Source organism: Populus alba, chromosome 8 (assembly GCF_005239225.2).
Source record: "Populus alba chromosome 8, ASM523922v2, whole genome shotgun sequence".
NCBI lineage: Eukaryota > Viridiplantae > Streptophyta > Magnoliopsida > Malpighiales > Salicaceae > Populus > Populus alba.
Window position 1 is genome coordinate 2,762,762 of NC_133291.1, and position 25,114 is coordinate 2,787,875.

Genomic DNA, 25,114 nt, shown 5'->3' on the forward strand with positions numbered 1-25,114 from the left:
ATTAAAAAACCTGGTTTTTTATTTAAAATTTAAATCTTATTTTTCGATGAATTAAAATTTGATCTTAACAATTATAAAACAGCATTCCAGTGACATTTAAGTTATGTTGAATAGGATACGCCATAGTTTTACTAAAAATAAAGACTAAAATCTATAATAAATATATAATAAAAATAATAAAATATAAAATGATAATAACATCATCAAAATGCAAAATTAAATTTAAGTAAAATACGAGTGATTTAAGAATATCACGCTTACGGGGCATAAATTGATGCCTGGGATTACCTGGTAATAAAAACAAATAAGGAGAATATAAAAAGTTCGGGTCGTCATTTACAAATTGGCAAGACAAAAGGGCACAGCTGCAAAAAGACACAGGAACGAGGAGATATATACCAGAATAACCCTCTCTCTGAACTTAACACACAGACACTCTCTTTCCTCGAAGCGTTGTTTGGTCTGATTTTGCCCCCCTTCTCTTTCTCCCTGTGAAGTAATAATACCCATCGCAGTAAGAAAGGCAGCTAAAATGGGTTGCTTTTCCTGTGCCGGAAAGTCCAGCAAAAATGATAGTAAGAAGAAGCCTGATGATCAGATCCCATCATCTTCAGGTATTTCAATGAAAGACGCTATAAAGCTTGAAAATTTAGATTTTTTTCTCATATTCTCAGTATCAAGTTTATATTTTTTGGACTGATTTTCATGCATTTTTTTCATGTAAAATGATTTGAATTGAAGAAGTCGTGTCCTTTGCATAATTGTGTGGAACAATCTTTTCTGGGCCAGGAATAATGTATTGATCTGGATTGGACATGGAGGGTATAATTCGAGATTGATGTTTCCTTTTAACCCATGTTCAACTCCTTTTAGGCTAATGTGGTCTGTTTTGAGGTTTAATCAAACGACAATGGCTTTGTGGGCATGGTGAGTTTCTATAATCATGAGAAGTGTAAACCATGTCTTTGCTTTTGTGTGATATAAGATCATACTGGCTTAAAATGACTGTCAGTAACTACCGGGGTCAACTCATGGACGATTTACAGTAAACATTAGCATCAAATTCAAGAAATCAGATGATTAATGAAGCTGAATTTTATTATTACCTTTTGCCTTTGCCCACCTTGATCGTAAAATATGGGTTAATTAAAGTTTTGATGGATTTGTAATGTTATTCATGTCGGTCCCGTCACTTATTCATGTTTTCATTTGTTTGAAATCCTCACTTTTAAGAAGTCACTCAATGCTAATTCTAAAAGGCGGTTTAATTAATGTTCCAGTGGCTGTACTGGTGTTCAATTTTTATTTATTTCTACATCGCTGAAAAAACCGCAAGTTATTTGGTGTTGAGGTCCAATTGCCTTAAAAAGAATTGGTCAGAAACCATTTAGTTCAGAAACTGTTTATATTTCCGTTGCAGTTGGATAGATGGTGGTGCATATGGAAGCAATGCACAATACTTGTAACTGAGATAGATCGTTTTCTTGTCTTGTGTGATTGAAAAAAATCCCAGCTTGGATCCTTCTTGGATTCCTGTTTTGTCTTTCATGATTCTTGTTTTCTTTCTATACTCTCTATGACATGATGAAACTTTATCAATATTCAAACATACTTTATGTTTGCTGATGTAGTAGTATGTACTATATCTTGCTTTCTACAATCATTTGTAGATGGTGTTAATTTCATTTCAGATAAAACAAAGTCAAATGGTGCACCAGATGTAAAGGAGGCTTCCAAGGATGGAGGCTCTGAACACATTGCAGCACATACATTCACATTTCGTGAACTGGCAAATGCAACAAAGAACTTCAGGGCGGATTGTCTTTTGGGTGAAGGAGGTTTTGGCAGAGTATATAAAGGGAGATTGGAGAGTACCAATCAGGTTGGTTGAAGAACTTATTGGAATTTTAGTTTTCACCAAAAACTTTCGGATGCAGCACATATGCTTAAGCATTCTGTGGACCTTTAGGCTGACATTTTGCATGTTCTTAAAAAGTATAGTACTAGCAGAAAAAAGACGCTGGGTATTTGCATTTTAAGCACTGGAATAAAAAAGAAGTGAAATAAGGCCTCAAAGAACCAAATAGGACAAAACAAACACTGATAATACTTAGGAGAGAAAGTAACACGAACCTGGCCAAGACTGACATTGCATCTTCACGTGTTATTTTGCTGCCACACATCACCTTCCATATCATTATTGCCTGGAACAAACAGCAGTTCTGCCTTCTCACAACTACGTTCATGCCATGATGGTCACCTCATCCCACCAGTGTCCTGCACCATCACTTAGCCTGTACTGTGATCAATGTTGCTACCTTGATCCCTGGACACTATTGTCACCATCACAACTGTGCCAGAACCTCACATTATGACTGTTGTACAGCACCCTCTATCATCTAGCAAATCCCCATGTGTTCATCTATGTACACTTACACCTTGCAAGCCGAAACCTACACCAGAATCTGTGCTGCGCTTTCACTGCGCCTGAAATCATTGTTACAAGCTCATTGAAGGCATTTTAGGTAGTATGGGTTGCTTCTTAATGAAGTATAGTTGATCTTGCTTAGTGGTTGCTTTTTTCTAAAATATTTATTTATAATGTAAGGCGAATAGGAAGTTAACTGGAAATAAGAATCATCAAAAGACGAGTTTTTCTTTGTAGTTTTTATTATTTTGGGAGGGATAAAAGTGATGGGAATTATGAGGTGCATATTTCACCAAAAGGAAAAGCTTGTGAAGAACTTCCTCCAAAAGTTGTGAGCTTCTAACTGGAAATGTTAAATATTGATCTTTATTTAGCCATGGTTGTTCTTTGTTTAGTTCATAATAATCCCATAGCTGTCAGGATAATATCTTTTTAATGCATATGGTTTTGACCATACGCAATAGACCTTTGGTTTAGACCTTAACCATGTTCTTTGGATTGTGTAGGTTGTAGCTATCAAGCAACTTGATCGTAACGGGCTGCAAGGGAATAGGGAATTCCTTGTTGAAGTATTGATGTTGAGCCTACTCCACCATCCAAATCTTGTTAACTTGATTGGCTATTGTGCTGATGGAGATCAAAGACTTTTGGTTTATGAATACATGCCATTAGGATCTCTGGAAGACCATCTGTATGGTATATGACCAAATCTTGATTTCTAGATAATTAGGCTGCAAAAAAGTTGTGTTTTTTGTCCATTGCATTTATTACTAAACAGTTGAATGAGATGGGTGGCAGGTGAGGTGCAAAAATTACATGGTTGCAGCTAAGATTTCTGTTCTAGATTATCATTTCTTGTTTAATCACTACGGTGGCTTGATATACATTTCTTGTACCAATGCTTCAGCATTTTTTCTTCTTATATGCTTATATTTCAGACCTGCCACCCGATAAAAAACGACTTGACTGGAATACAAGAATGAAAATAGCTGCTGGTGCTGCGAAAGGCTTGGAGCATTTGCATGACAAAGCTAACCCCCCTGTTATATACCGTGATTTGAAATGCTCAAACATTTTACTTGGCGAAGGTTATCATCCCAAACTATCTGATTTTGGCTTGGCGAAATTGGGTCCTGTTGGAGACAAGACCCATGTATCCACAAGAGTGATGGGAACCTATGGATATTGTGCACCTGAATATGCAATGACAGGACAGCTTACTCTGAAATCAGATGTTTATAGCTTTGGGGTTGTTCTCCTTGAGATTATTACGGGAAGGAAAGCTATCGATAATTCAAGAGCTGCTGGGGAGCATAACCTGGTTGCATGGGTAAGAAAGTTTTCTTCCTCCTGCAATGGTATTTTCATCATTTCTGTGTAGATGCTTCATCTGAATAAATATGTGGTGCAACGACCTTGAATCTATGTAACTTTGTTCTTCTATTTTTTTTTTCTTGGTTGAGAGTGAGTAGTAATAAGCCCAGGATTATATGAGAGAACTGCTGCTGATCATTAGGCTCCGAGCATTTCCGTTTCACACATTAAGCATAATTTTTTCACCTTTAGCTAGTTAGTATTTTTATCTGCTTTTTCTATGCTGTTGCTGTCATGCAGTGCAGCTCTACTGTGAGGCTCTGATCACCAAGAACACTATTTATAGTCAAAATGCTTGTAAAGTGAATGTTATCTAATTTGTCTCATGTTGCAGGCACGGCCCTTGTTTAAAGATCGAAGGAAATTTGCACAGATGGCTGACCCCTTACTCCATGGCCAGTATCCAGCGAGGGGCTTGTATCAAGCTCTTGCTGTAGCCGCAATGTGTGTTCAAGAACAGCCTAACATGCGACCCCTTATAGCTGATGTAGTCACAGCACTTTCTTATCTTGCTTTGCAGAAATATGATCCAGAGACCCACCCAGTCCAGGGCTCTCGCACAGGCCCTTCTACTCCTAGAACTAGAAGAGAACAATGAAGTTGGTAGGGGAGAGATTTAGTGAGAACGATGGTTCAATCCTCGGAAACCAACGGTTAGACTGCTATCATCCTGCAAACCATGGGAACACAGGATGTTTCACCCAAACATCTTTCTTTCCATGATTCAGAGATCAGTGGATTGGAGTTCAGTAGCGTGCAATTGTTGGCTGCATTTGCAATGGTACTTGTCGATGAAATCCTGCAGCAGTTCCAGACACAGTGCTGCAATAGAAAATTCCTCCGCCACTGTTTTGTAAGATTCGTCTTGGCCTTACAAATATCATAATTCCCCCCGGTCTTCCAACCCCCATACAAAAATTTTTCATGTACAATTGAGCTGGGGGCTTTGTATCTAATTGTCTTCCATAATAGAAACTTGTGCAGCCTTGAAAAAAATCTGCTTGGAATTACGCCAGAGAGTTGGAATTTTTTTATATACCCCTGATTTGCCCAGGATCTTTGGAACTCATTAATCTCTCGGGGTGACTTGTTTTGGATTTGGCACTTTCCTATGACAGCAACTTGTGGTTTTGGAATATGGGTGCATACGTGTTTTGTCAATATCTATCCTTGACTAAAAACAGACTAAAACAACAAAAGCAAGCCGAGGAATAAACATTGGACCCAGCGCCTTGTATAATCATTATCTGATGACTTGGAACAGCCTTCAGAATTTTATTTCATTGTTTGTTGTTAAAATGCACCCAGCTCTAGGCTATTCTACTGTCTACACTTCCGTAAAGGAATTTTCAAGAATTAAACCAAGTGTCGCCACGCATTTCCTCCATATTTCAACAAAATGAGCTCAAATGCCTACCACTGAAAGATTTATGCGATTGTTTCGCTGATGATATCATGGTTCTTACATTCTCTTCACCTCTACACTAATGTTATTATTGTTTAATGAACAAACAATTAATGGAAATGGGCTCTACAATGAAAAAACCCAAAAATAAAAAAAAAACGAGAAACTAATCTATACTCTGCCTGAACTTACCTTCGTACACAAAAAAATATCTACCAAGCCCACAAATACGATATTTCACGATCTACATATCATTATGGTAAATATGCAATTTTCTATAACTTGTCGTGTGCTGAAATGCCATTAGTCCCCTGCTCAGGGTTCTGCCCCTCATTGGAAGACTTGTCATCACTTGCCTCCTCAACAGTAGTGGATTTCCCCTGTTGAGTTCAGTTTGAGTTAGCAACATTATTATTATTTTTTTTTCATGAGAAAAATTAGCAACTTTAATAAAAAAAACAATCGACAGCTAACACTAGGCAAATAAAACTAGCATTGTGTTGAAGCAAGCAGCTTTACACTTAATAAATACGAAGGACAGGTGCTATGGTACATAGCATTAAAAAAAAAAAAATAGAAGATTTTGGTAATTAGCTGCCTCAGGCAATGTTTTAGCCACAGCAAAACAAGACTGTTGAACCATGTACACAGAAGGGGCCAAACTCTATGGGGGTGTCACCCCAGAGACCCAAGGGGAATCCTGGAAGGCTTAGGCAGCTAGCTCTCCTTATTACTCCAATTATTGACAAAGAAAACAAAATTAAAAGGCAGAAAAACAGATATTCATGATGAAAAAGAAATCCAAGTTAACGAGTAGTTTGAATGCAGAGATAACTATCAGCTACCCCAAAATAGACACATCAAAATCCTATTTATTAGCACACTGCAATATATAGGTGGTGAAAGCATTCATGAATTTAAGGAGGCAATAGCAAAATAAAATTGAACCTTGTTTCGGTCACGCCATCCAAGTCCAAATGGTCGGGCTAGTAAACCAATCTTTCTCGCAGGTATTTCCTGTTCAGGCTCTTGATTGGCACGTGTTTGTGAATCTGGATGTGAAGATCTACAAAGAAATTTATGTTTCTTATAAGCACCAATTATCCAAGTTGGTACAATATGCGTGTAAAACAGACAATGCTTCATGCATTTGCTAAGATACTAGACGTGCTGCTAAGGAACGCATATCAAACCTTGGGGACAAAGAGGGAGATGACAATTCAAATAGAATTTATTTGTCAGCATGGTTAGTTAGAGCAACCTACACCTCATTCTACTTAAATGTGGGTGTCTTTTAATTAATTGATGCAACATATGAAAAATTCCATTTCTCATCCCATTATGTTCAATCCACTCTATTCCTTTACGGTACATCAAACTGAACCAAGTAATAAATCAAAGTAAATATGACCAAATACAGTTCCAAGGAATGGTGAAAAATTAAATCGTGTCAACAAGAAATTAGGATTGCACACGGGTTTCAGAAATGTTTGGCACTGGCAAAATTGACTACACACCGAGGAGAAGGTTGTGCTTTAAGTTGACCAGACTGATACTGCAAAGTGGCCTCCAACATTGACTCTGCCATAACCACTCGTTTCTCCATTTCAGCAAGTGATGCAACGGCCTGTTCATATTTTTCCTGCATATAAACAGTTGTTGGAGAGAATAGTGAAACAAAGAGACAGATAGAGTGTCAAGAAGTGAACATTTTCAGAGTGTTGAAATACAGAACAGATTGATTAAAGAATGACAAAGGAATCTGGTGCACTCCTCAGTGGAGAGGGGGCACAACTAATCTATAGCTCAAGAAACTATGGTAGAAAAGGACTCTCTCTGTCATATCAAGTGTGTTCTGCATAACATACAGAAAGAGGGCTAGTGTGACGGGCGGTGTGTACAAGGCCCAGGAACCAATTCACCGCTGTAAGACAAGTTGCAGCCTTATGTGAAATCATGATTCTTGATATGGGCCTTGCTCTACTGATTCTATTAGCGACACATTCCCTCTTACTATGGCGACGATGAATCAAATTATCAGAGTCTCAATCATATCAAGTGTGTTCAGCATAACATACTGATTCCTATTTATATGGAAATTAACTTGGACCTTAATCTAACAGGCACCACCTTCCAGAACTAGGGTAGTAAAGGATTCATCACCAGTTCCTAATGGTTGATAAACTGCTAATAGATATGATATATTTGCATTAGAATCAAACAATATGGCAAGCATAATTGGTATGTCTGACCTGCAAGTGTAAAGCTCGGGACACATCACATACATCATCATAGAATTGTTAAGACTTCTATTTGAATGTAAATTACATATAAAAGATGAACTGGGAATAGAACAAGAAATTATAAACCTGAAGCACTTGAGCAGCATATCTCTGTGCTGCCGCATCTTGCTCAGCATATATGCGAGCATCTTCAGTTACCTTTTGATCTTGTTCCACCCGCATTAAGACCTTCATAAGAAAAAAGTGAGCTAATATGAAGACAAGACCAGGCCAAGATTTGAGAGAAGATACGATCTTCCCAAACCAAACTGATTGACCATGGAGCAAAAATAACCTGAAGCATGGCATTTTCTTGTTCCTGCTTATCAGCAAGAGCCCTCCGCAGCTCCGAAACCTCTTGCTCTAACTGTTCGACCTGAAGATCAGAAGCAGATGCTCAGCATGTTTGATCAAGGTTAGATAGCAAGGACTTAACTAGCTTAGTAACTGATTAACTGTATATTGCTCAAAAAATCCCAGCTTAAGGTGAAGTCCAATAACAGCTACTGTACGATCAAATTTGCCCTATTGCTACCATCACTCCTGGGGGCATAAAACGAAGTGGATTCTAGCTACAATGTGAAAACTGTTCTAGAAGGGAATTGGAAATAATACAGAATAGCTGGGGATTTTGCATCATTTCACTTCCCTGAGCCTTGCAAGAAAATCAACCATTTAAAGAAGAAGAAGAAAGTCTGGACATACCCTAGCACTCAATTGCCGCCGATTATCTTGCTTGACCATCTCCATCAAAGCTGTCTCCAACTCCTCAGCTCTGAGGGAATTGATATTAACAGAAATTTAATGTAATATTATGGAATAACAAAAACACTTTGACAATTAAAAATGAGGTAATTCTACATCAAATTGCAGACAAGAGAACTGCAGAAACTATTTAATTTTTTTATACTGTCACAAGGAGATGGAAATTGTTATTAATGTTGTTTCCACGAGACTCCCACCTAGAGTCAAAAATGTATTTTTTTTCTGCCAACCATATCCATTCATAACTCAGCTATGCTCTTTGTCCTTTTATCAGAACAAAAAACTCACCTATTCTAAAGCTTCACAGTATTTATTTGGGGATGTTTAAGAGATCTAGTCATGTTCAAACTGTGAATTCCATCCACGCAAAAGCTAAATTTTGGAGATCTAAGTAGCTAGTTGATAGTTGTGAAGCAAGTGCTAGCTTTGAACCCAAGTACTGTGTTCAGATCCTCAGCTCACTCTATGAAGTGCACGTTGATGATTGAAGGTGAATCAAGGTATCATTTTCTTTATAATTACTAACAAAGATTACAAGGCCGGAATAGTGCAGTTGTTTCTTAGTATTATAGCCCCCAATGACCAAAATGGTACTATGTCACTCAACAGAAAGGCACATTTGCAAAATTGAATTGGAAAAGTACCAGGAGAAAGGTCAAGGCCCGTTATGGATGTAGAAAGCTGGAGTGACAAGTTTAAAACAACCAGAGGTGATATTCTGAAAACTAAAACAAGGTCTAAGCTGAGAGCAGCAGAAAAGATGAAAATTCCAAGATGAAGTGGTAACTTTGGAAAACACTGAAGGCTTTTCTACATAAATGCTCCTACTATCTAGAGCTCTAAGAAATCCCAAGGAGGTAGATGATCTCTGTAGAACTGTTCCCAACGCAAATAACACTAGTGGAATTTCAAATTTCCTTCTCACCACATATACAAACTCTGACAACCAAAAAATGCTCCATGTGTTGTATGCAGCTTGTAGTAGCCTAGGTTTTAAAATTGAGACTATGCATCCCAATAAAAATCTTAACCTGAGCATGGTAGATCTTTTCTCCTCTAGCAACTTGCACAGTTCAACCTTCAACCACACTACCTGCATGACAAAAGAACTGCATTTCACCATCTAACATCATAAGACAATTATCTAGACTTGTATTAATGTCATAAAGAAGGGAATGTAAATTCCAAGTTTCATGAAGGTTTCCACAAACAAGATATCAAAAGGGGGCACAAAATAAAGCAAGGATACAAACCCAACCCAACCAAACACGAAAATGCTTAGTAATGAAACCACTACAATACTGCACCTATAATTATAGAATAATATAACCAGCATGTCCAGTTTGGACTTTGCTGGTTGAAACATGATGTTTAATACATCAAATCAGCTCTGATCAAGAACTTCCAGATCTCAAATACATATTTCCCTAACCAGTAATTTCTCCAGAGGTTCGTAACCATAAAAGTGACTGTTTACATTTCCCTCCCCAGTAATTGCCCAAAAGCCCACGTGCCATTGTTTACATAGTGATCTTCCTAAATATCATTCAAATCAGAGCTAAGTTCATCAATTCTTTTTCCCTCACATATGACTTAAAAAGTATGACCACTTCAATCCCAGCAAAATTTTTGCACTGCTGGTGTAACTAAAAGCCCTGGGGAGAAAAGGGCTAGTTTAAAAGAAGGACGATCTATATATCAACATTTATATAGTTTCTACTTTACTACAACCAAAGTAATGCCCGGTCATCAACTCAAGGGGCTTATGTAGATAAACATCATATGGGCAATATATGGTAGACAATCATCATTAGATTTGTACAAATTCCGAATCAAGGAAAAGATTATGCTCGAGAAAAGGGGGGGAATGTTTAGCTACCTGATCTGGAACACTATCTATTTCTGCATCCCCTGTCAGGCTAATAAGAACTTCATCTGCATTGGTGGATCCAGACTCTGAACGAGACAATTCACCACTAGTCTTTTGAGTTGTTTCCATCAGTATTGACTTGTGATCATGCTTGAAATTATATAGCTTAGTTGCCAGACCCTTAGAATCCCTCAAAGCTTGAAGCCCCTTTGTTCTTTCCTCAACCATAGTTATAACAGCCTGTCGATGCTTATTTCTCAGCTCTTGTAATCTAGTTTCATTTACATTTTGGTAACCCATGCAGGCTGTTAAGACAAGTTGACTGCTATCAAACGTTGAGCCTGCCAGTGACTGTAGCAAAGTAACTGCATCTCCAGCATCCTTAGTGGTAACTAATGCAGGGCCTACAAAAGACTGAGCTAGATTAAGTTCCATAAACTATAACAGCCTCACTTGAAGATCAGAAAACCAAGTTACTGTTTGTATAGGAAAAAAAAAACTCAACGTAATTCCTCAGTACCATATAACTCCATCAAAGCAAGTGCTGTCTTAAATAACATGACACGGTTTCCTTCATAAAGGAGGACATCCCAAACTCGGAGGACTGAAGTCAAGAGAAAGCAGTCAGATGCCAAGCTTGTAACTAGGGCACAATATAATGAGAATAAGAATGAAGAAATTAGAAATGCTGTTAACGTTGAAGTGAAAAGCTTTATCATGCAATGCTAGACAAACTTAAATTCATATTTTAAAGCTTAAAACCTGACCACTTTCCCAAGGAAGCATGTTCATGAATATGGAAAGGAACCATGGCCCAGTAACCCAAGCAACCTGCACTCCCAGGTAATCAAGATGATTGACTGCACCAAGAGTAAAGCTGGCATAAGAACTCTCCTAGGTAGCATCACCAAAGAAATTTTATGAATGTATAAATAATTAGGAACAGCACAAACCCAATTTAGGAAACCTTTCGCGCACAAGCTCCTCAAAAACAAGTTGGTCAACCTAACAAATGGAATGGTTGATCAGATACCTATCCATATCTGCTGACAGATCACAGCATCATAGCAAGCATCACCAGAGGGAAGGGCACAGATATACAGAGACAGATCTATAGCAAGCATTACCTGTGACTCTATCATTTCCTCTGAGTAATAACCATCAAAATAGTCATCAATAATACCCATCAATGTCCTGGGAATTAAACCAAAATTTAGGGGCAAAGCAATATCAAAATTGATCTGACATAGGAAATATAAATCCAAAAGTACTGTAAAAAATTAGGACTAATAAAATTGTGTTCTCTGTCATTTGACAACATAAAACTACAGCAGCACGCTTCTAAATACAAGGATTATCCAATTGGGAAAAAAAAATTACAATGTCAAAAACAAAATTTCAAGTCCTACCAGAAGGCATTTTCTTCAGGCATCAGAAGTAGCAACAAGGCAGCAAAAAAATTCATGGCCTGCATATATATAGAGCCCAAAAAAACATTAAAATTCAATGGCATATTCTTGCAACAAATCACAGTTATTGAACTTGAATAATTTGTTAATTTAGTTGAAACTTGTCTGAACTGGCAGTATAATGTTGTCAAATCACATTTTGAATGCTGCAACTTTTGTCTTATCTGCTAATATCCTCTTTATCCAAATATATCTCATAAGATGAGAGAATTTCATTTGAAAGTTATTAGACTTCTTTTAACATAGCTGAAACTGACAGGAGATAGGTTGTTGTGATTACAAGCTCATTTTTGCGATTTGTGTAGATATTGCCTGATTTTTAATATCATATAGTTGTGATTTTAAATTAAAAGTTGATAATTTCATTACATGTATCGCATGTCTTGTTAATGATGATGTTATCATTCAAAGTGATTCTGAATGCTGTAATAATACTCAATTCAACTATTTTCAGGAATTGCTCGATTTTGATCAATCATCTCCATTTGTGTTCGTGGAATTTATAAAGCAAAATTTTAAGTATGGCCAAAAATTTGTCAGGATGCAAATTGTTCTTATTAACATTGTAGCTGTTTCATCTTCTTTATTACATGTGTCACGTAATTCATTACATCTCCAGATGTAGTATTTTTTTTTTTTGGTACGCTGGCAGGCCAAGCCTTGAAAGACACAAGTTGATTTCATTGAGTACCATAAGCTGTTTCAAGTACCTGACAGTAGCCAACTGCAGGGTTATGTCGAGCATATGCTGTCAGCAATCGCCTCAGAGCATCTCTACCATCACTGTCCAAAGCAGGATGACCTGGAAAAGTTCTAGGCAAGTCCTGCATATGAAACCACTAATATGTTGGGTGATGACTTGGATTGAGAATACCAAATAGAAAAAAGTAGGTCCCGTTCTAAATTTAAAGACGATGCATGCCATTACCTTCTCGATCTGGCCTTTCCATTTCTCTGGTACACAAACAGTGTCTGCAGTTGAACCTTTGGTATCACTGTCTGATTGTTGGTCTACTTGATTTCCAGAATTAGTTTCTGAAGCAAGCAGATCCTGGTAATAATTCTCCACTCTGCGTGTCCTTGCACCCACAAATGCTTGCCAGAGCTAAAATTGAGAGCACAAATCAATTTTGAAGCTCACACACCTTGAAACAAATTTAATTTAAGAAGAAAAGGAAAACAAATAGCACAAAATATACCTCTCCTCTGAGTGCCATTGGGACTCCCCCGCGTACAAGGACCTCCAGCTCTTCTTTCCAAGGAAATGAAGATTCTGGAGGCAGTGCATCAGCAGGAGCACCTGTGGCAGGGGCACTAGCAATGTCACTGGAAGAGGTGTCTTGATTTGGATCTGATCTTTCCACGTCGTAAAACTCGTCTTCAGAATCCTCTTCAGATGCTCCTTTTGCTGATTTAGCATCTTCAAAAGAAGGTACCATCCTTTCTTTTTTAGTCTCTTGCTGGTCTTCTGATTGGTTTCCTTTCCTCATGATGCGAAGACTCATCATATCCTCAATGACACGGAGGGATGGCCTGATCTCAGTCCATATTTGGATCCCATGAGTCTTTTTACCGGTTGCAGACTGTTTCTCCTCTATAATGTTTTCCAGTAAAACATCAGAACTAGGTACCTCACCACTTATATCAACGCCCTTCTCCAAGCCATTATTTATCTCTTGCTCTGTCGCTTCAGCATGCAACTCCTTGTTATATTTCTCAGAAGATGTGCCATTTATCGGCAATTGAGAAGAATCTGCTTGCTGTCCCAAGAAGGTCTTCCATCTATCTGATCTTTCCTCTTCTTCCTCCTGAAATCACAAGTTCATCAGAAAAACTAGAGAGAAAAAAAGTTATTCGCCTTAGCAAGCAATTTCTCTATCTCAAGCTCCATTTGATTGCATTAAAAATATTAGGGGATGCGGATAAATCAAATCTAGGATAAAAAGTTCCAGATAGGTACTGAAACAAGCCTCGTTTTTCAATCAATGCTTTCAGGAACCGAAACACTGTTTAACAGCTTCATCGACAACTAAACAGACTATTCAATTTTTTTTTCAAGTATAAAAGAAGCAAAGCAAACCTGGTAGATATTAGCATATTCTCTGTATCTTTGTAAATGCTGCGGTCTCACAGCAAATCCATACGCATCCCTGTCCACACCAATATCCATTAACAACATAACACCTCCACAACAAAAAATCAGGAAAATTCCCGATGACATGCAAATCACAAACATACACACAAACACTTCTTCCCGCAATAAATAAACAAAGAAAAAAAAAAATAACTCTAGCATAAAAAAAAAACTCATGGATTAAGACAGATCTAAATAAAATGAATTTACCTGCAATCAACCTTGAAATCTCGCTGGCTCAAACTAGACAACAACATATTCCACTTAAAACTACAATTCTACCCTCCATATCTCTCAACATTACACTCAGATTAACCAAAAATCACCGCATTTCACACTTAATTCCTAAACTTAGCCAAACATCACGCATTTCAGTAACCAAATTCAAACAAATCAAGCTCTGTAATGATCAAACTAGTCAAAGTCAAAGACTAGTCAAAGAGTAATTATAAACGCGATCGATCAGGGAAATGTGTGTACTAATGAAGTTCAACTCCATCACGCAAACTGATGGGCCGGAATTCGATAGATCATCTCCGAAATAAGAAAGAAAGAAAATGACGCGTGGAGAGAGAAGATGGGAGAGGATTTGTGGGCGTACCTTTTGTGTTCAAAGGCGGTGAGAGGGTTGATAGATTTCGTTTGGAACTTCATTTGCTGGATCAATTTGATTGGTCCGTTTTCGAAGCCTTTCTGTTGAGAGATTGATGCAGGTAGAGGATCTCACTCTGCAACTGATTTTCAGGGGGGGGGGAGTATGTGCGCGTGTTTGCGCTGAGTAGTGTGGGTTTTGTGAGAGTTTTAAGCGAAGGGGGGAGGCTAGAAAAGAGTAGAGGGGCACATGCGAGTAGCGAGATTGTCGTTTACATCATTACATGTGAGATTTGTGAGGCGAGTTGCCGTTTTTTGATATTTTTTCATTTTTTAAGCACGGAGTTCGAGGTTGTGCTTAACGGAGGGAGAAAGAGGGGAGAAAAGGGGCGCGGGCGCTTTTTGGTAAATTTGGTGCCTGTATTTGGCTAGATAAGGGACCCACGATGGGGAGCTGATGGACCCACGACAGGGCTGAAATGGTCCGGGCGACGATGATGCCGGATGGGTGCCGGTATGTACTGTGAGGCAGTACTGATTAAGGTTTTGTTGTAGATTATTATGATTCTAATTTGGGAAAACAGAAAATACTTTTCCTATTGTCAATCGGTGCTTATTGTAAATGCAATTGAGGTAAGGGTGATCTTATTTTATGATAGATAGTATTATGCTTATGTCTTTTTATGCTTCTTTTTTTTTTTAAGGTAAGGTAAGAAACTCATGAAAAAATATTTTTTTAATAGATATTTAAGTGGTAAAATTGAAAAACGATATCTTGATATAAAAAAAAAACCTGTTTCAAAATACTCTAGTAATGTATTTTTGTAACCAATCATTACATCTTTTTAACAAAAAAAAAAATAATAATAATAAAGAAGTTTTGTGATGTCGTGATTTATTTGAAGCTGTTGATATCTCTTATTATTTTCGTTAGCTTTTAATCTTATTTTATTATTAATTACTTAAAAGGGAAGTAATGTTTAGATTTTATTTGTGTTTTATGATATCTTGATATTAAAAAAACATGTTTCAAAATACTCCCAGTAATGTATTTTTTTGACCAATTGTTATATTTTTTAAAATAATAATAATAATAATAATAATAAAGTAGCTTTGTAATGTCTTGATTTACTTGAAGCTGTTGGTATCTCTTTTCTTATTATTTTCATTTTCCTCTTATTTTATTATTTATTACTTAAAAGGAAAACAATGATTGTTTTTATGTTTTAAAAGTATTTAAAAAAAATTAAAAAATATTTTTATTTTTGCTTTAAATCAATTTTATTTTTTATATATATAGTTTTAATATATTAATATTATTTTAAAATATTTTAAAATAAAAATTATTTTTAAAACACAACGGATACTCCAGTACAATACATACTATCAACGCAGCGTGCAGAATTTGTTGCGTTCTTCATTTGGGGTAAGCTTCTAGTTTGGTTGAAGGGCGCGGGGTAAATAATTTCTTCAGACGGTGACGATTGTGTCGGCAATCAGACTTTTTATTAATATTAAAAATAAAATTTTAAAAATAAAAATTATATTTTTAATATATTTTAAAATAAAAATTATTTTTAAAACACAACGGATACTCCAATGCAATACATACTATCAACGCAGCGTGCAGAATCTGTTGCGTTCTTCGTTTGATTGAAGGGTGCGGGGTAAATAATTTATTCAGACGGTAACGATTTTGTCGGCAATCAGACTTTTTACCGTGTCAAAAACACATCAAGCATGCCTCGCATGATGCATGGCGTTCATGCCTTATCCAGTTGAACATGATATTAAAGGAAGTTAATGGCCATAACGGTCTGTGAGAATTACCGAATGGACAGCAGGAGATGAGTGGTGTTCCTTCAAACAAGTAGGCCCAAGACGGCTATCGTTGGTGCCCTATGATTATCAGCCAGTGCAAAATGTCACGACCAATTTGACCATTTTGCTTAGTAGGTGCTCAACAAGCATCTTTTTGACGGGTCTTCGTGAACATGGAGATGGAGTAACACTCATGTTAATTGCTTGCTAATCTGCTTCGTCATGACGTAAAGCGAATTTGTGTTTTAAGTTTATTTAAACTTGAATTTTTGTGAATATAAAAAAAATGTCTAGTTAATGCTTTTTTATTGATTTAACAGTAAATTTATTTTTAAATAGTTTGTACATCAGTCATATTAATTTTAACCTTTTTCTTTTTTTAAAGAGTCGGGACTGGAAAAAATGCTACGGATGACGTTGAGACACGTGTACTCTAGAACTTATTTTTCTCCTTCAGTTTATTTGTGTGTTAATGTTGGAGTGTGTGCGCTTTTTTTACTACTTAAAATATATTAAAATAATTTTAAATATAAAAATAAATGATATATAATTCAACTTGGAAGAATCATAACTGGGATCGATAAAGATCGTCTCACATTACTCCTTCACAAATAGGGGACGACTCCACTTCTTATGTCACACCACTGTAAAAAATTTTCAAATTGTTTTTTATTTTAAAATGTATTAATTTTTTTAAAAAAATTATTTTATAACATTAGTATAAAAAACCAAAAATATTAAAATAATTAATTTGAAAAAAAATAAAATTTAATAAAAAATCGAGTCCGCGGCAATAACAAACAGAACATAAACCCAGCTCCTTCGTTAGAAATTATTGGAGAAAGTTCTTTAACCCGCGTAACTGGATACGATCAAGAGGTATTCGAAAAAATAAAATTATACGCTACCCTAGGTGGTGTTACAGGTCACTGTACCGAGAAAGGTCATGTCACATTCATTGTAATTGATGTTCAATTTTATCTTAGCGTCTCCAACAAATTCTTCTTTGTAATTGTTTTTTATTATCTCCGTCACATGTTCGGTTTCTTTGTTTTTTAATGTGCGGATCCCGGATTCAAGGTAACCTGACCTTGTCGATTGCATTTGCATAGAATTCTTCGTCATGTTCTTGTAGACTTTCATATTTCAGTTCGAGATATCCTAGTTTTACAGATAATGTGCGGACCACGCATCCTGACGCTAGTTTCATATATATCCTCGCGGGTTACCCTCGCGAAAAAGCCCTGCCATGCGACCCTTCACTTACTTTTCCCTGCATGAACCTGGTTCGTGGCGCTAATCTGGCTCTTGTCTCGTGGGCAAGAAGTCCCTTTTCGTCGCAAATCGTGTTTTTTTTTTTAAGATCGTTTGAGGTTGTATTAGTGATGTGATTTAAAATTTTTTTTATTTGTTTATAAATATATTAAAATATTTTTTTTTATTTTTTAAAAGTTATCTTTGTTATTGTTACATCAAAAAAATGGAAAAATATAAAAATAATAATTTATTTTTTTAAAAAATAAAATTTTAAAAAATACACACCACGTTTCTAAACATAACCTTAATCAGCACACGATCAGACCACTAAAAGGGTTGTTAAGGGAAAGGCCATGTGAACCGACGGAGCAGAATTAACCTTCGACTCTTCACTTGCTATTGGTAGGGGTGAGCAGAAAAACCGAGAAATCGAGAAAACCGAGAAAAAAGTAACCGAAAAAACTGACTGGTTCGGTTCGGTATCGGTTATAGGCTTGTAAAACCGAACCGAACCGAAAAATAACCGAAAAAACCGAACCGAACAGAAAAATAACCGAAAAAAACCGAGCTAGACCGGAAAAAACCAGAGCCAAACCGAGAAAACTGAGCCAACACCGGAAAAACCGAGCCAACCCGGTTTGAACCGGTTTTTTCCCTTAAAAAACCAAACCGAAACCGGTCAGTTAGAACTGGTTTTGATTTGGTTACTTTTTTTGATAAAAACCGAACCGAATCGAATTTGCTCACCGCTACTATCGGCCCCTATTTTCATGCCAAGCCATTGTTCTGTCTTAACCGGAAGGCAGCTGAGAGGACTACAAGGGCTATAAAATAAGGGAACTTGTAAAATAGATTAATATCTCTCGTTCCACCGCCTATTTCATTTGACTTTCAGAGGAAGGTGTTTCGAAACCCAATTTAATTGACTTTTCGATAACAAGGTGAGTTAATCTATTTTGATACAGGAAAAAGCTTAATCAGCCACCAACTCTGCACTAATCATGTCCTACAGCTTGACCTTTGCTTTTTTAAGGCTTTTATATACACACACAACATATAATGAATAACTAGCCTTGGTACCCGCGCTATGCCGCGGGTCTTTTTTTTGTATAAAAATATATAAAAAAACAAAAATTTCAAAATCTTGGGTTTGGCTGCAACACCTGATCTAAAAATAATATTTATAATATTAATAATAAAATTAAACTTGCATGACCGAAGTTTAAGTGAGCCTAATTGCAACACCGGACTCAAGAATTTTGGATGTGGGTCTGGCTATAAGGTCGTGTTATAAAAATGTAATAATTAAATAAACTAATAAAAAAAAACAAAGAAAAAAAATCAACAGAAAGGAAAAAACTAATGAAGAAAAAGAAAAAAAAATAAATTAATTGGGTTAACCCTTTAAACCAGGTTATCCCGTAAAACCTGAGATTTACGTAATGAAATTTTGATAACTAAATAGAAAAAAAATGACGGGTTTACCTAGAATTAATTGGGTTAACCCATCAAACCAAGTTAATCTGTCAAGCTCAGGATACGTACCATGAAAGTATGGAAGTCTGATAACTAAATAGAAAGAAAATTAACTTTAACTAATCCTTGGTACCCGCGCTATGCCGCGGGTCATTTTTTTGTATAAAAATATTTAAAAGGAACAAAAATTTAAAAATCTTGGGTTTTTTTCAAGTCATCTCAAGAATCTTGGGTTTGGCTGCAACGCCTGACCTAAAAGTAATATTTATAATATTAATAATAAAATTAAACTTGCATGACCCAAGTTTAAGTGAGCCTAATTGCAACACCGGACTCAAGAATTTTGGATGTGGGTCTGGCTATAAGGTCGTGTTATAAAAGTGTGATAATTAAATAAACTAATTAAAAAAAAACAAAAGAAAAAAATGAACAGAAAGAGAAAAACTAATGAAAAAAAAGAAAAAGAAATTAAATTAATTGGGTTAACCCTTTCATGAAAGTTTGATAACTAAATAGAATTTAATTTTTTTTAATGAATTTTTTTGTTTGATTTAGTTTGTTAATGTTATATATTTTTTTTAGTTATCAGATTTATAATATTAATAATATTAATAATAAAATTAAACTTGCATGACCCAAGTTTAAGTGGGGTGGCTGCAATACCAGATCCAATAGTCTTGGATGTGGGTCTGGCTGCAAGGTCGTGTCATAAAAGTGTGATAATTAAATAGATTGATTAAAAAGAAAAAAACAAAAAAAAAACTAACAGAAAAAAAAACTAATGAAGAAAAAGAAAAAAAATGAATTAACTGGATTAACCCGTCAAATCTGGAATTTGCATCATGAAAGTTTGATAACTAAATAAATGAAAAAAATTAACGGATTTACCTAAAGTTAACTGGGTCAACCCATCAAACCAAGTTAACCCGTCAAGCCAGGATACATGTTATGAAAATCTGATAATTAAATAGAAAAAATTTAATACCAACAAACTAAATCAAACAAAAAAAAATTCATTAAAAAAACAAAAAAAATTAAAACGAAAAAAAATAAGACAGTTAAATAATATATATAATATAATATAATAATAATATATTAATAATGAGTAAAGTGAGGCGTGGAAAAAAAACACTCTCATGCTTAGGAATAATATAATATAATATAATATAATAATAATATATTAATAATAAGTATAGTGAGGCGTGAAAAAAAAATGATGTATAGGAGGCGTGGGGAAGCTACAATGCTTTGGTACCCGCGCTATGCCGCGGGTCATTTTTTTTGTATAAAAATATAAAAAAAACAACAAAAATTTAAAAATCTTGGGTTTTTTTGCAAGGCCATACCCAAGAATCTTGGGTTTGGCTGCAACGCCTGACCTAAAAATAATATTTATAATATTAATAATAAAATTAAACTTACATGACCCAAGTTTAAGTGAGCCTAATTGCAACACCGGACTCAAGAATTTTGGATGTGGGTCTGGCTATAAGATCGTGTTATAAAAGTGTGATAATTAAATAAACTAATTTAAAAGAAAGAAAGAAAAAAAAACAACAGAAAGGAAAAACTAATGAAGAAAAAGAAAAAAAAATAAATTAAGTGGGTTAACCTTTTTAAACCAGGTTATCCCGTAAAACCTGAGATTCGCGTAATGAAAGTTTGATAACTAAATAGAAAAACAATGACGGGTTTACCCAGAATTAATTGGGTTAACCCATCAAACCAAGTTAACCTGTCAAGCTCAGGATACGTATCATGAAAGTATGAAAGTCTGATAATTAAATATAAAGAAAATTAACTTTAACAAACTAAACTAATATAATTGTCAGGTTAACTTGATTTCGTTCTAAACTCATAATATTTAGATTTGACTTGATTTTTTAAAATATGTTTTAAAATAAATTTATTAACCGGGTTATGAGCCGGAATCGATAATAACTTTGATCTTGGCAATCCTGACAACTAATATAATAAAAAGATGTTTCGTAAAACCTGATTAACTCGTGAATTGATAAACTAAATCTAGAATTAGTTTGGTTCCAGAACAAAAATGAGTTGAACGAATCCACAATTATATGAATTTTTGATTTAGAGTCGATTTGAATCAACCTGTGTTTTTTAAAATATTAATTTTATTTTTTATGAAAAAAAATTATTTTATATTTTAAATTATTTTGATGCGCTAATCTTCAAAATATTTTTTTCAAAAATAAAAAAATATATTCTTTTAATGTATTTCAATATAAAAAGTATTTTGAAAAATAATAACCATAATACCAAACATGTCTAAAAAATTAAAATGATTGAATTGGTTTGAGATCAACCTCTCATGTGTTAATCACTTGATAAAAAATTATGAAAAAATAATACTCTTTTAAGATATTAAAAAAAATAATACTTTTTTCATGAGATGATTTTATTACGATTATGGTATTGTTATGAGATGATTTTAAACAAAAATTTTATATTTTCTATATTTGCTATCTTCATTGTATTATTTCGATCTCTATTATTTATTACGATTATGGTATTGTTACAATGTCTAAGATAATAAAAGATATTTTTTTTCATGTTTTTTTACATGAAAATATATTAAACTAATATTTTTTAATTTTAACATGAAAATATTATAACATCAAAACAATTCTAAAATATATAAACATTGCTTGTAGGCAGCCGATTGCATTTTTCATAACGGCTGTAATTAGGCTACCACCCTACCCTTCTTTTAGTTTAAAACAAAAAAAAACAAAACAAAGGAAAAAGATGGAAGACAACTCGCTTCCCTTTCTAAATTCTTTTGACTTCTCCAAAGAAAAGAACATGGCTTTAATTTCAAACAGTTGCTTGCACATTGCACTTTAATAAAGTTGCTTCCACTAAGAGAGAGAGGTCTTAGTATACCATTGATTTTCTAATTTCTTATTTGATAAAGTTGCTTCTACTAAGACTAAGAGAGAGATCTCAGTATACAATTGATTTCCTAATTTCTTATTTGATAAAGTTGCTTCCACTAAGAAACTTAAGCACGCCCCCGAGCAAGTTTGGCGGGTAAGCTACTGGTGAAATGGTAACATTAATTTTTTCCCCATGGTTGCATATCTCAAGGCTCATTATTTAATTCTATAGTTGTAATTAATGACTCCTAACCTACCTGTGGCAATGGGTCCCATTTCATCTTACCACTCACAGTGGATCATTTTGAAGTGATTGGCTCTGCCAGTCTCTTCCTCTAATTGTATCCAGTCCGCCAATTTCAATTCAGAATTTAATTTGGGTTAAATCTTAATTTAAATTATACAATAATTGATCAAGTCAATCTAATAAAACAACTCATAATCTGATTTATATGATTGAAAACTATGTTGTATATAATAATTGATCAAGTCAATGTAACAAAACATTCTGAAATCTTATTAATTTAATCAAAAATTAGTTCGTTAATAAAATAATTGATGGAAAATGTATAGCATGGTTGAGATTCTGTATAAAATATATTTTGATGGAAAATGTATTACAAATAATATTTTTAATATTACTATATTAAAATAATTTAAGACGCGATGAAAAAAAGACAACCTTACAAAAATATATGAAGAATCCAATAAAACCAGGAAGAAGAAGAAAAAATACTAACTTTAAAAACACCAAATGAAAAGAAAATCAAAGAAAAATGAAATAAGCAGGCAATTTCGATCAACAAATAACTGAATGAACAACTCATGCACATAAAAAAAATAAATACTTCAACTGATTACAATATGTCTACATATGTTAATTAAATAAATTTTCGACAAAAAAAAACATTGATAATGATAGTAGAGTTGATACAATCGAAATAGTTTCATATATTTATTTTAATAATATATTATTTTTCATTTAAAAAAAAAAATTTCATTCTCATTTCTTATTTTTATTCCCATCTAATAAAAATATGTTAGCTTTTTATCTTCATTCTCTTTTTTTTTCCTATAATTATTGTTTTATTACTTTTTAATTAAAAACATTTTCCATCTTCTCTGCAGGCCCCCCTTTTTTATTTTCGCTTTTATCACCCTCTCTTTCCATCAGGCAGCAAGCAGCAACAGAGAAGCAAAGATGCCGCCGAAGTTTGACCCATCTCAGGTGGTCGACGTTTACGTGAGGGTAACCGGCGGCGAAGTTGGTGCAGCCAGTTCCCTCGCTTCCAAAATCAGACCACAACTACCTCTCTTCCTCTGATCTGCCTCACGACTACCAGCTTCCATTACCCCTCTCACTCTCAACCAAACAGACCGGCTCCCCTGCACAGCCGCCTCCAGCAACAGCTCTTAGCCGGCGACAGACCCACGGCTTCCTTCTTCAACCGTAGCCGCCCGTTCTTCATTTCTCACCGACGCCAGCTCTAAGAAAGAACCAAGAACAGACTTGTAAACAAATTAATTAAAACCAACTGCTGTTTGGGTTTGCCTTTTTCTTTTGTTTCAGGTGAAGATAGATCTCCACCGGTGGAGAAGATTTGCAGGAAAGTGAAGGCCGAACTTTAAGGCAGCACCGCCGACGCAGAAGCAAAGAAGGGACCGTGCGGCTTCGATCCAGTGGGCTGCGTTCTGACGAAGGCGACGATCTGCGGAGGAGAAGGAACCGAGTTTGAGAACGGATTTTTAAAAGTTGATTGCTGTAGAAGACTTTGCAGTCTGCTTCCTCTGGAGTTGACACCATCTGCCGGAACCAGAAAGAAAAGAGAAAACAGAGAAGCCCCTCTTTTGGAGAACATGATCTTAGATTGAGCCGGATTGCAAAAGAGAGAAATGGAGCACCAAATATATGTAACCAATTGTTAATCATTATTACAAATTAATAATTAACCAAATGGCTATTTCCTTTGGTAAAGCAGATTGCAAGCAACAGATAATTAATTACTCATGTATTCTACAGGGTTTGTTGTTTTTTTTTACAGTATTTATGCATGGTTTGCGTGGAAAAGCAAGAAGAGAAGAAGCAACCTGGCCTGCGGGAGGTACTTGCTGCTGTTGCTGGTCTGTCGTGAGGATGGTGGTCCACAGTGGAGCTGCTGGTGGTCGACGGTGGAGGTGCTGGTGATCCACTTCAGCCACTGGTGAAGGCAGAAAAACAACGGTGGATGTTGATTGCTAGTGTAGTAGATGTTGATTGCTAGTGTGGGTTCTGGCCAGGAAAAAGGAGAGCTGACAATGTTTTCAAATATCAGAAATGCACAATGAAAACGGAAATGATGCCAAAGATTGAAAAGACTGGCATTCTATTATTTTAAAGGTGATAAGATAAGATGTCAGACAATTTAGAATTCGGCAGCCTAATTTTTCAGACACCATCATGATGTCGTTGACAGAAGAAAAAAGAAGACCTAATTACAGGGGAAGAAAACAAACACCACATCATGACGTCTTTATTTTTTTTTAATTTCGTGACAGAGACGATATGTTTTAGCAGGGAAAACCGTGGGGAAAGCTACAGTACTTTCCCCACGCGTTTTAGAGTTCTGTAATGAAAGAAATTTTTGTTTTTACATTTTAAAAATAGTTTTCTAAAGATGAATTTTTTTTTATTTTTTATTTTAAATTATTTTTTTGGATGTTTTTATATTATTTTGATATATTGGTGTTAGATATAATTTTTTAAAATTCAAATAATATTATTTTAATATATATTTAAAAAAAATACTTAAAAAAAACAACCACTACACTTTCAAATATTTTCAAAAATAATTGCGGGATATATGATTTAAAAGTTTTTACTTACAGCGTGATAATAATTTATGTTTGGATAGGTTAGGTTTGGGATATTGGTAGTTTACAGGACTTCCATGCACAATTTTATTATACACTTTTTTAACAGGTCTTATAGCATATGGTTTACAGAATGGATTAGTTTTTTAGTTGCAAATTTACATAACTATACGAAGAGTCTGTGAAGAATATCTATTCTAAAAAGCATTAAGGTGTAATTAAAAAAAATAAAATCACCTACAGAGTTAACATATTTTAATTAAAAATGTAATTCTGAAAATACAATAAGAAACCCCCCCTTCCATCTTTAAACTAGTAAAAAGTCCTCCAAATCCTGTCCTTTGCTACCAGTCCTTTCCTATCCAGCACCATGCACTAGAAGTCTAAAACGATTCATCAAGGAACAAAAAGAGAGTTAGTAGCCTAGTCACGGTACTCGATTGATGCAGTTAGGACTATAGGGACTGAAACGAAACACACCGCACAATACAC

General features: G+C 35.1%; 2 protein-coding genes across 3 annotated transcripts; one reads left to right on the top strand and one right to left on the bottom strand.

Moving 5' to 3' along the window:
* Positions 1 to 408: 408 nt before the first annotated feature.
* Positions 409 to 4,838, top strand: LOC118052221 (probable serine/threonine-protein kinase PBL7). Of its 2 annotated transcripts, none has more exons than XM_035063114.2 (5): positions 409 to 614; positions 1,671 to 1,882; positions 2,935 to 3,124; positions 3,367 to 3,758; positions 4,137 to 4,838. In XM_035063114.2, exons 1-5 carry the CDS (start codon positions 533 to 535, stop codon positions 4,398 to 4,400), a joined length of 1,140 nt encoding a protein of 379 aa, XP_034919005.1. In that variant the 5' UTR covers positions 409 to 532; the 3' UTR covers positions 4,401 to 4,838. The 2 variants fall into 2 exon arrangements, with proteins under 2 accessions (XP_034919005.1, XP_034919006.1); XM_035063115.2 differs by having other exon boundaries at positions 1,692 to 1,882.
* Positions 4,839 to 5,191: 353 nt separating this feature from the next.
* LOC118052212 (uncharacterized) lies at positions 5,192 to 14,731 on the bottom strand. Its single transcript, XM_035063098.2, has 18 exons — positions 14,329 to 14,731; positions 13,674 to 13,743; positions 12,793 to 13,401; positions 12,522 to 12,698; positions 12,304 to 12,417; positions 11,534 to 11,592; positions 11,252 to 11,318; positions 11,078 to 11,129; positions 10,892 to 10,984; positions 10,645 to 10,728; positions 10,134 to 10,528; positions 9,286 to 9,347; positions 8,195 to 8,264; positions 7,785 to 7,865; positions 7,577 to 7,678; positions 6,725 to 6,849; positions 6,156 to 6,273; positions 5,192 to 5,587 (listed from the first exon to the last, which is right to left on the bottom strand). The coding sequence occupies exons 1-18, from the start codon at positions 14,379 to 14,381 to the stop codon at positions 5,483 to 5,485; spliced, it is 2,436 nt and encodes an 811-aa protein (XP_034918989.1). The 5' UTR covers positions 14,382 to 14,731; the 3' UTR covers positions 5,192 to 5,482.
* Between the last annotated feature and the right edge of the window lie 10,383 nt (positions 14,732 to 25,114).

What these genes read in the sequence shown, in the direction of transcription:
- LOC118052212 (XM_035063098.2), bottom strand. Translation starts at nt 14,381, where the DNA reads ATGAAGTTCCAAACGAAATCTATCAACCCTCTCACCGCCTTTGAACAC. An exon ending in ACCGCCTTTGAACACAAAAG is followed by an intron (nt 13,744 to 14,328) that starts GTACGCCCACAA and finishes TGGTGTGGACAG; the next exon opens with GGATGCGTATGGATTTGCTG. An exon ending in ATGCTGCTCAAGTGCTTCAG is followed by an intron (nt 6,850 to 7,576) that starts GTTTATAATTTC and finishes GTTTATATGCAG; the next exon opens with GAAAAATATGAACAGGCCGT.
- LOC118052221 (XM_035063114.2), top strand. Translation starts at nt 533, where the DNA reads ATGGGTTGCTTTTCCTGTGCCGGAAAGTCCAGCAAAAATGATAGTAAG. An exon ending in GATTGGAGAGTACCAATCAG is followed by an intron (nt 1,883 to 2,934) that starts GTTGGTTGAAGA and finishes TGGATTGTGTAG; the next exon opens with GTTGTAGCTATCAAGCAACT. An exon ending in TCTGGAAGACCATCTGTATG is followed by an intron (nt 3,125 to 3,366) that starts GTATATGACCAA and finishes CTTATATTTCAG; the next exon opens with ACCTGCCACCCGATAAAAAA.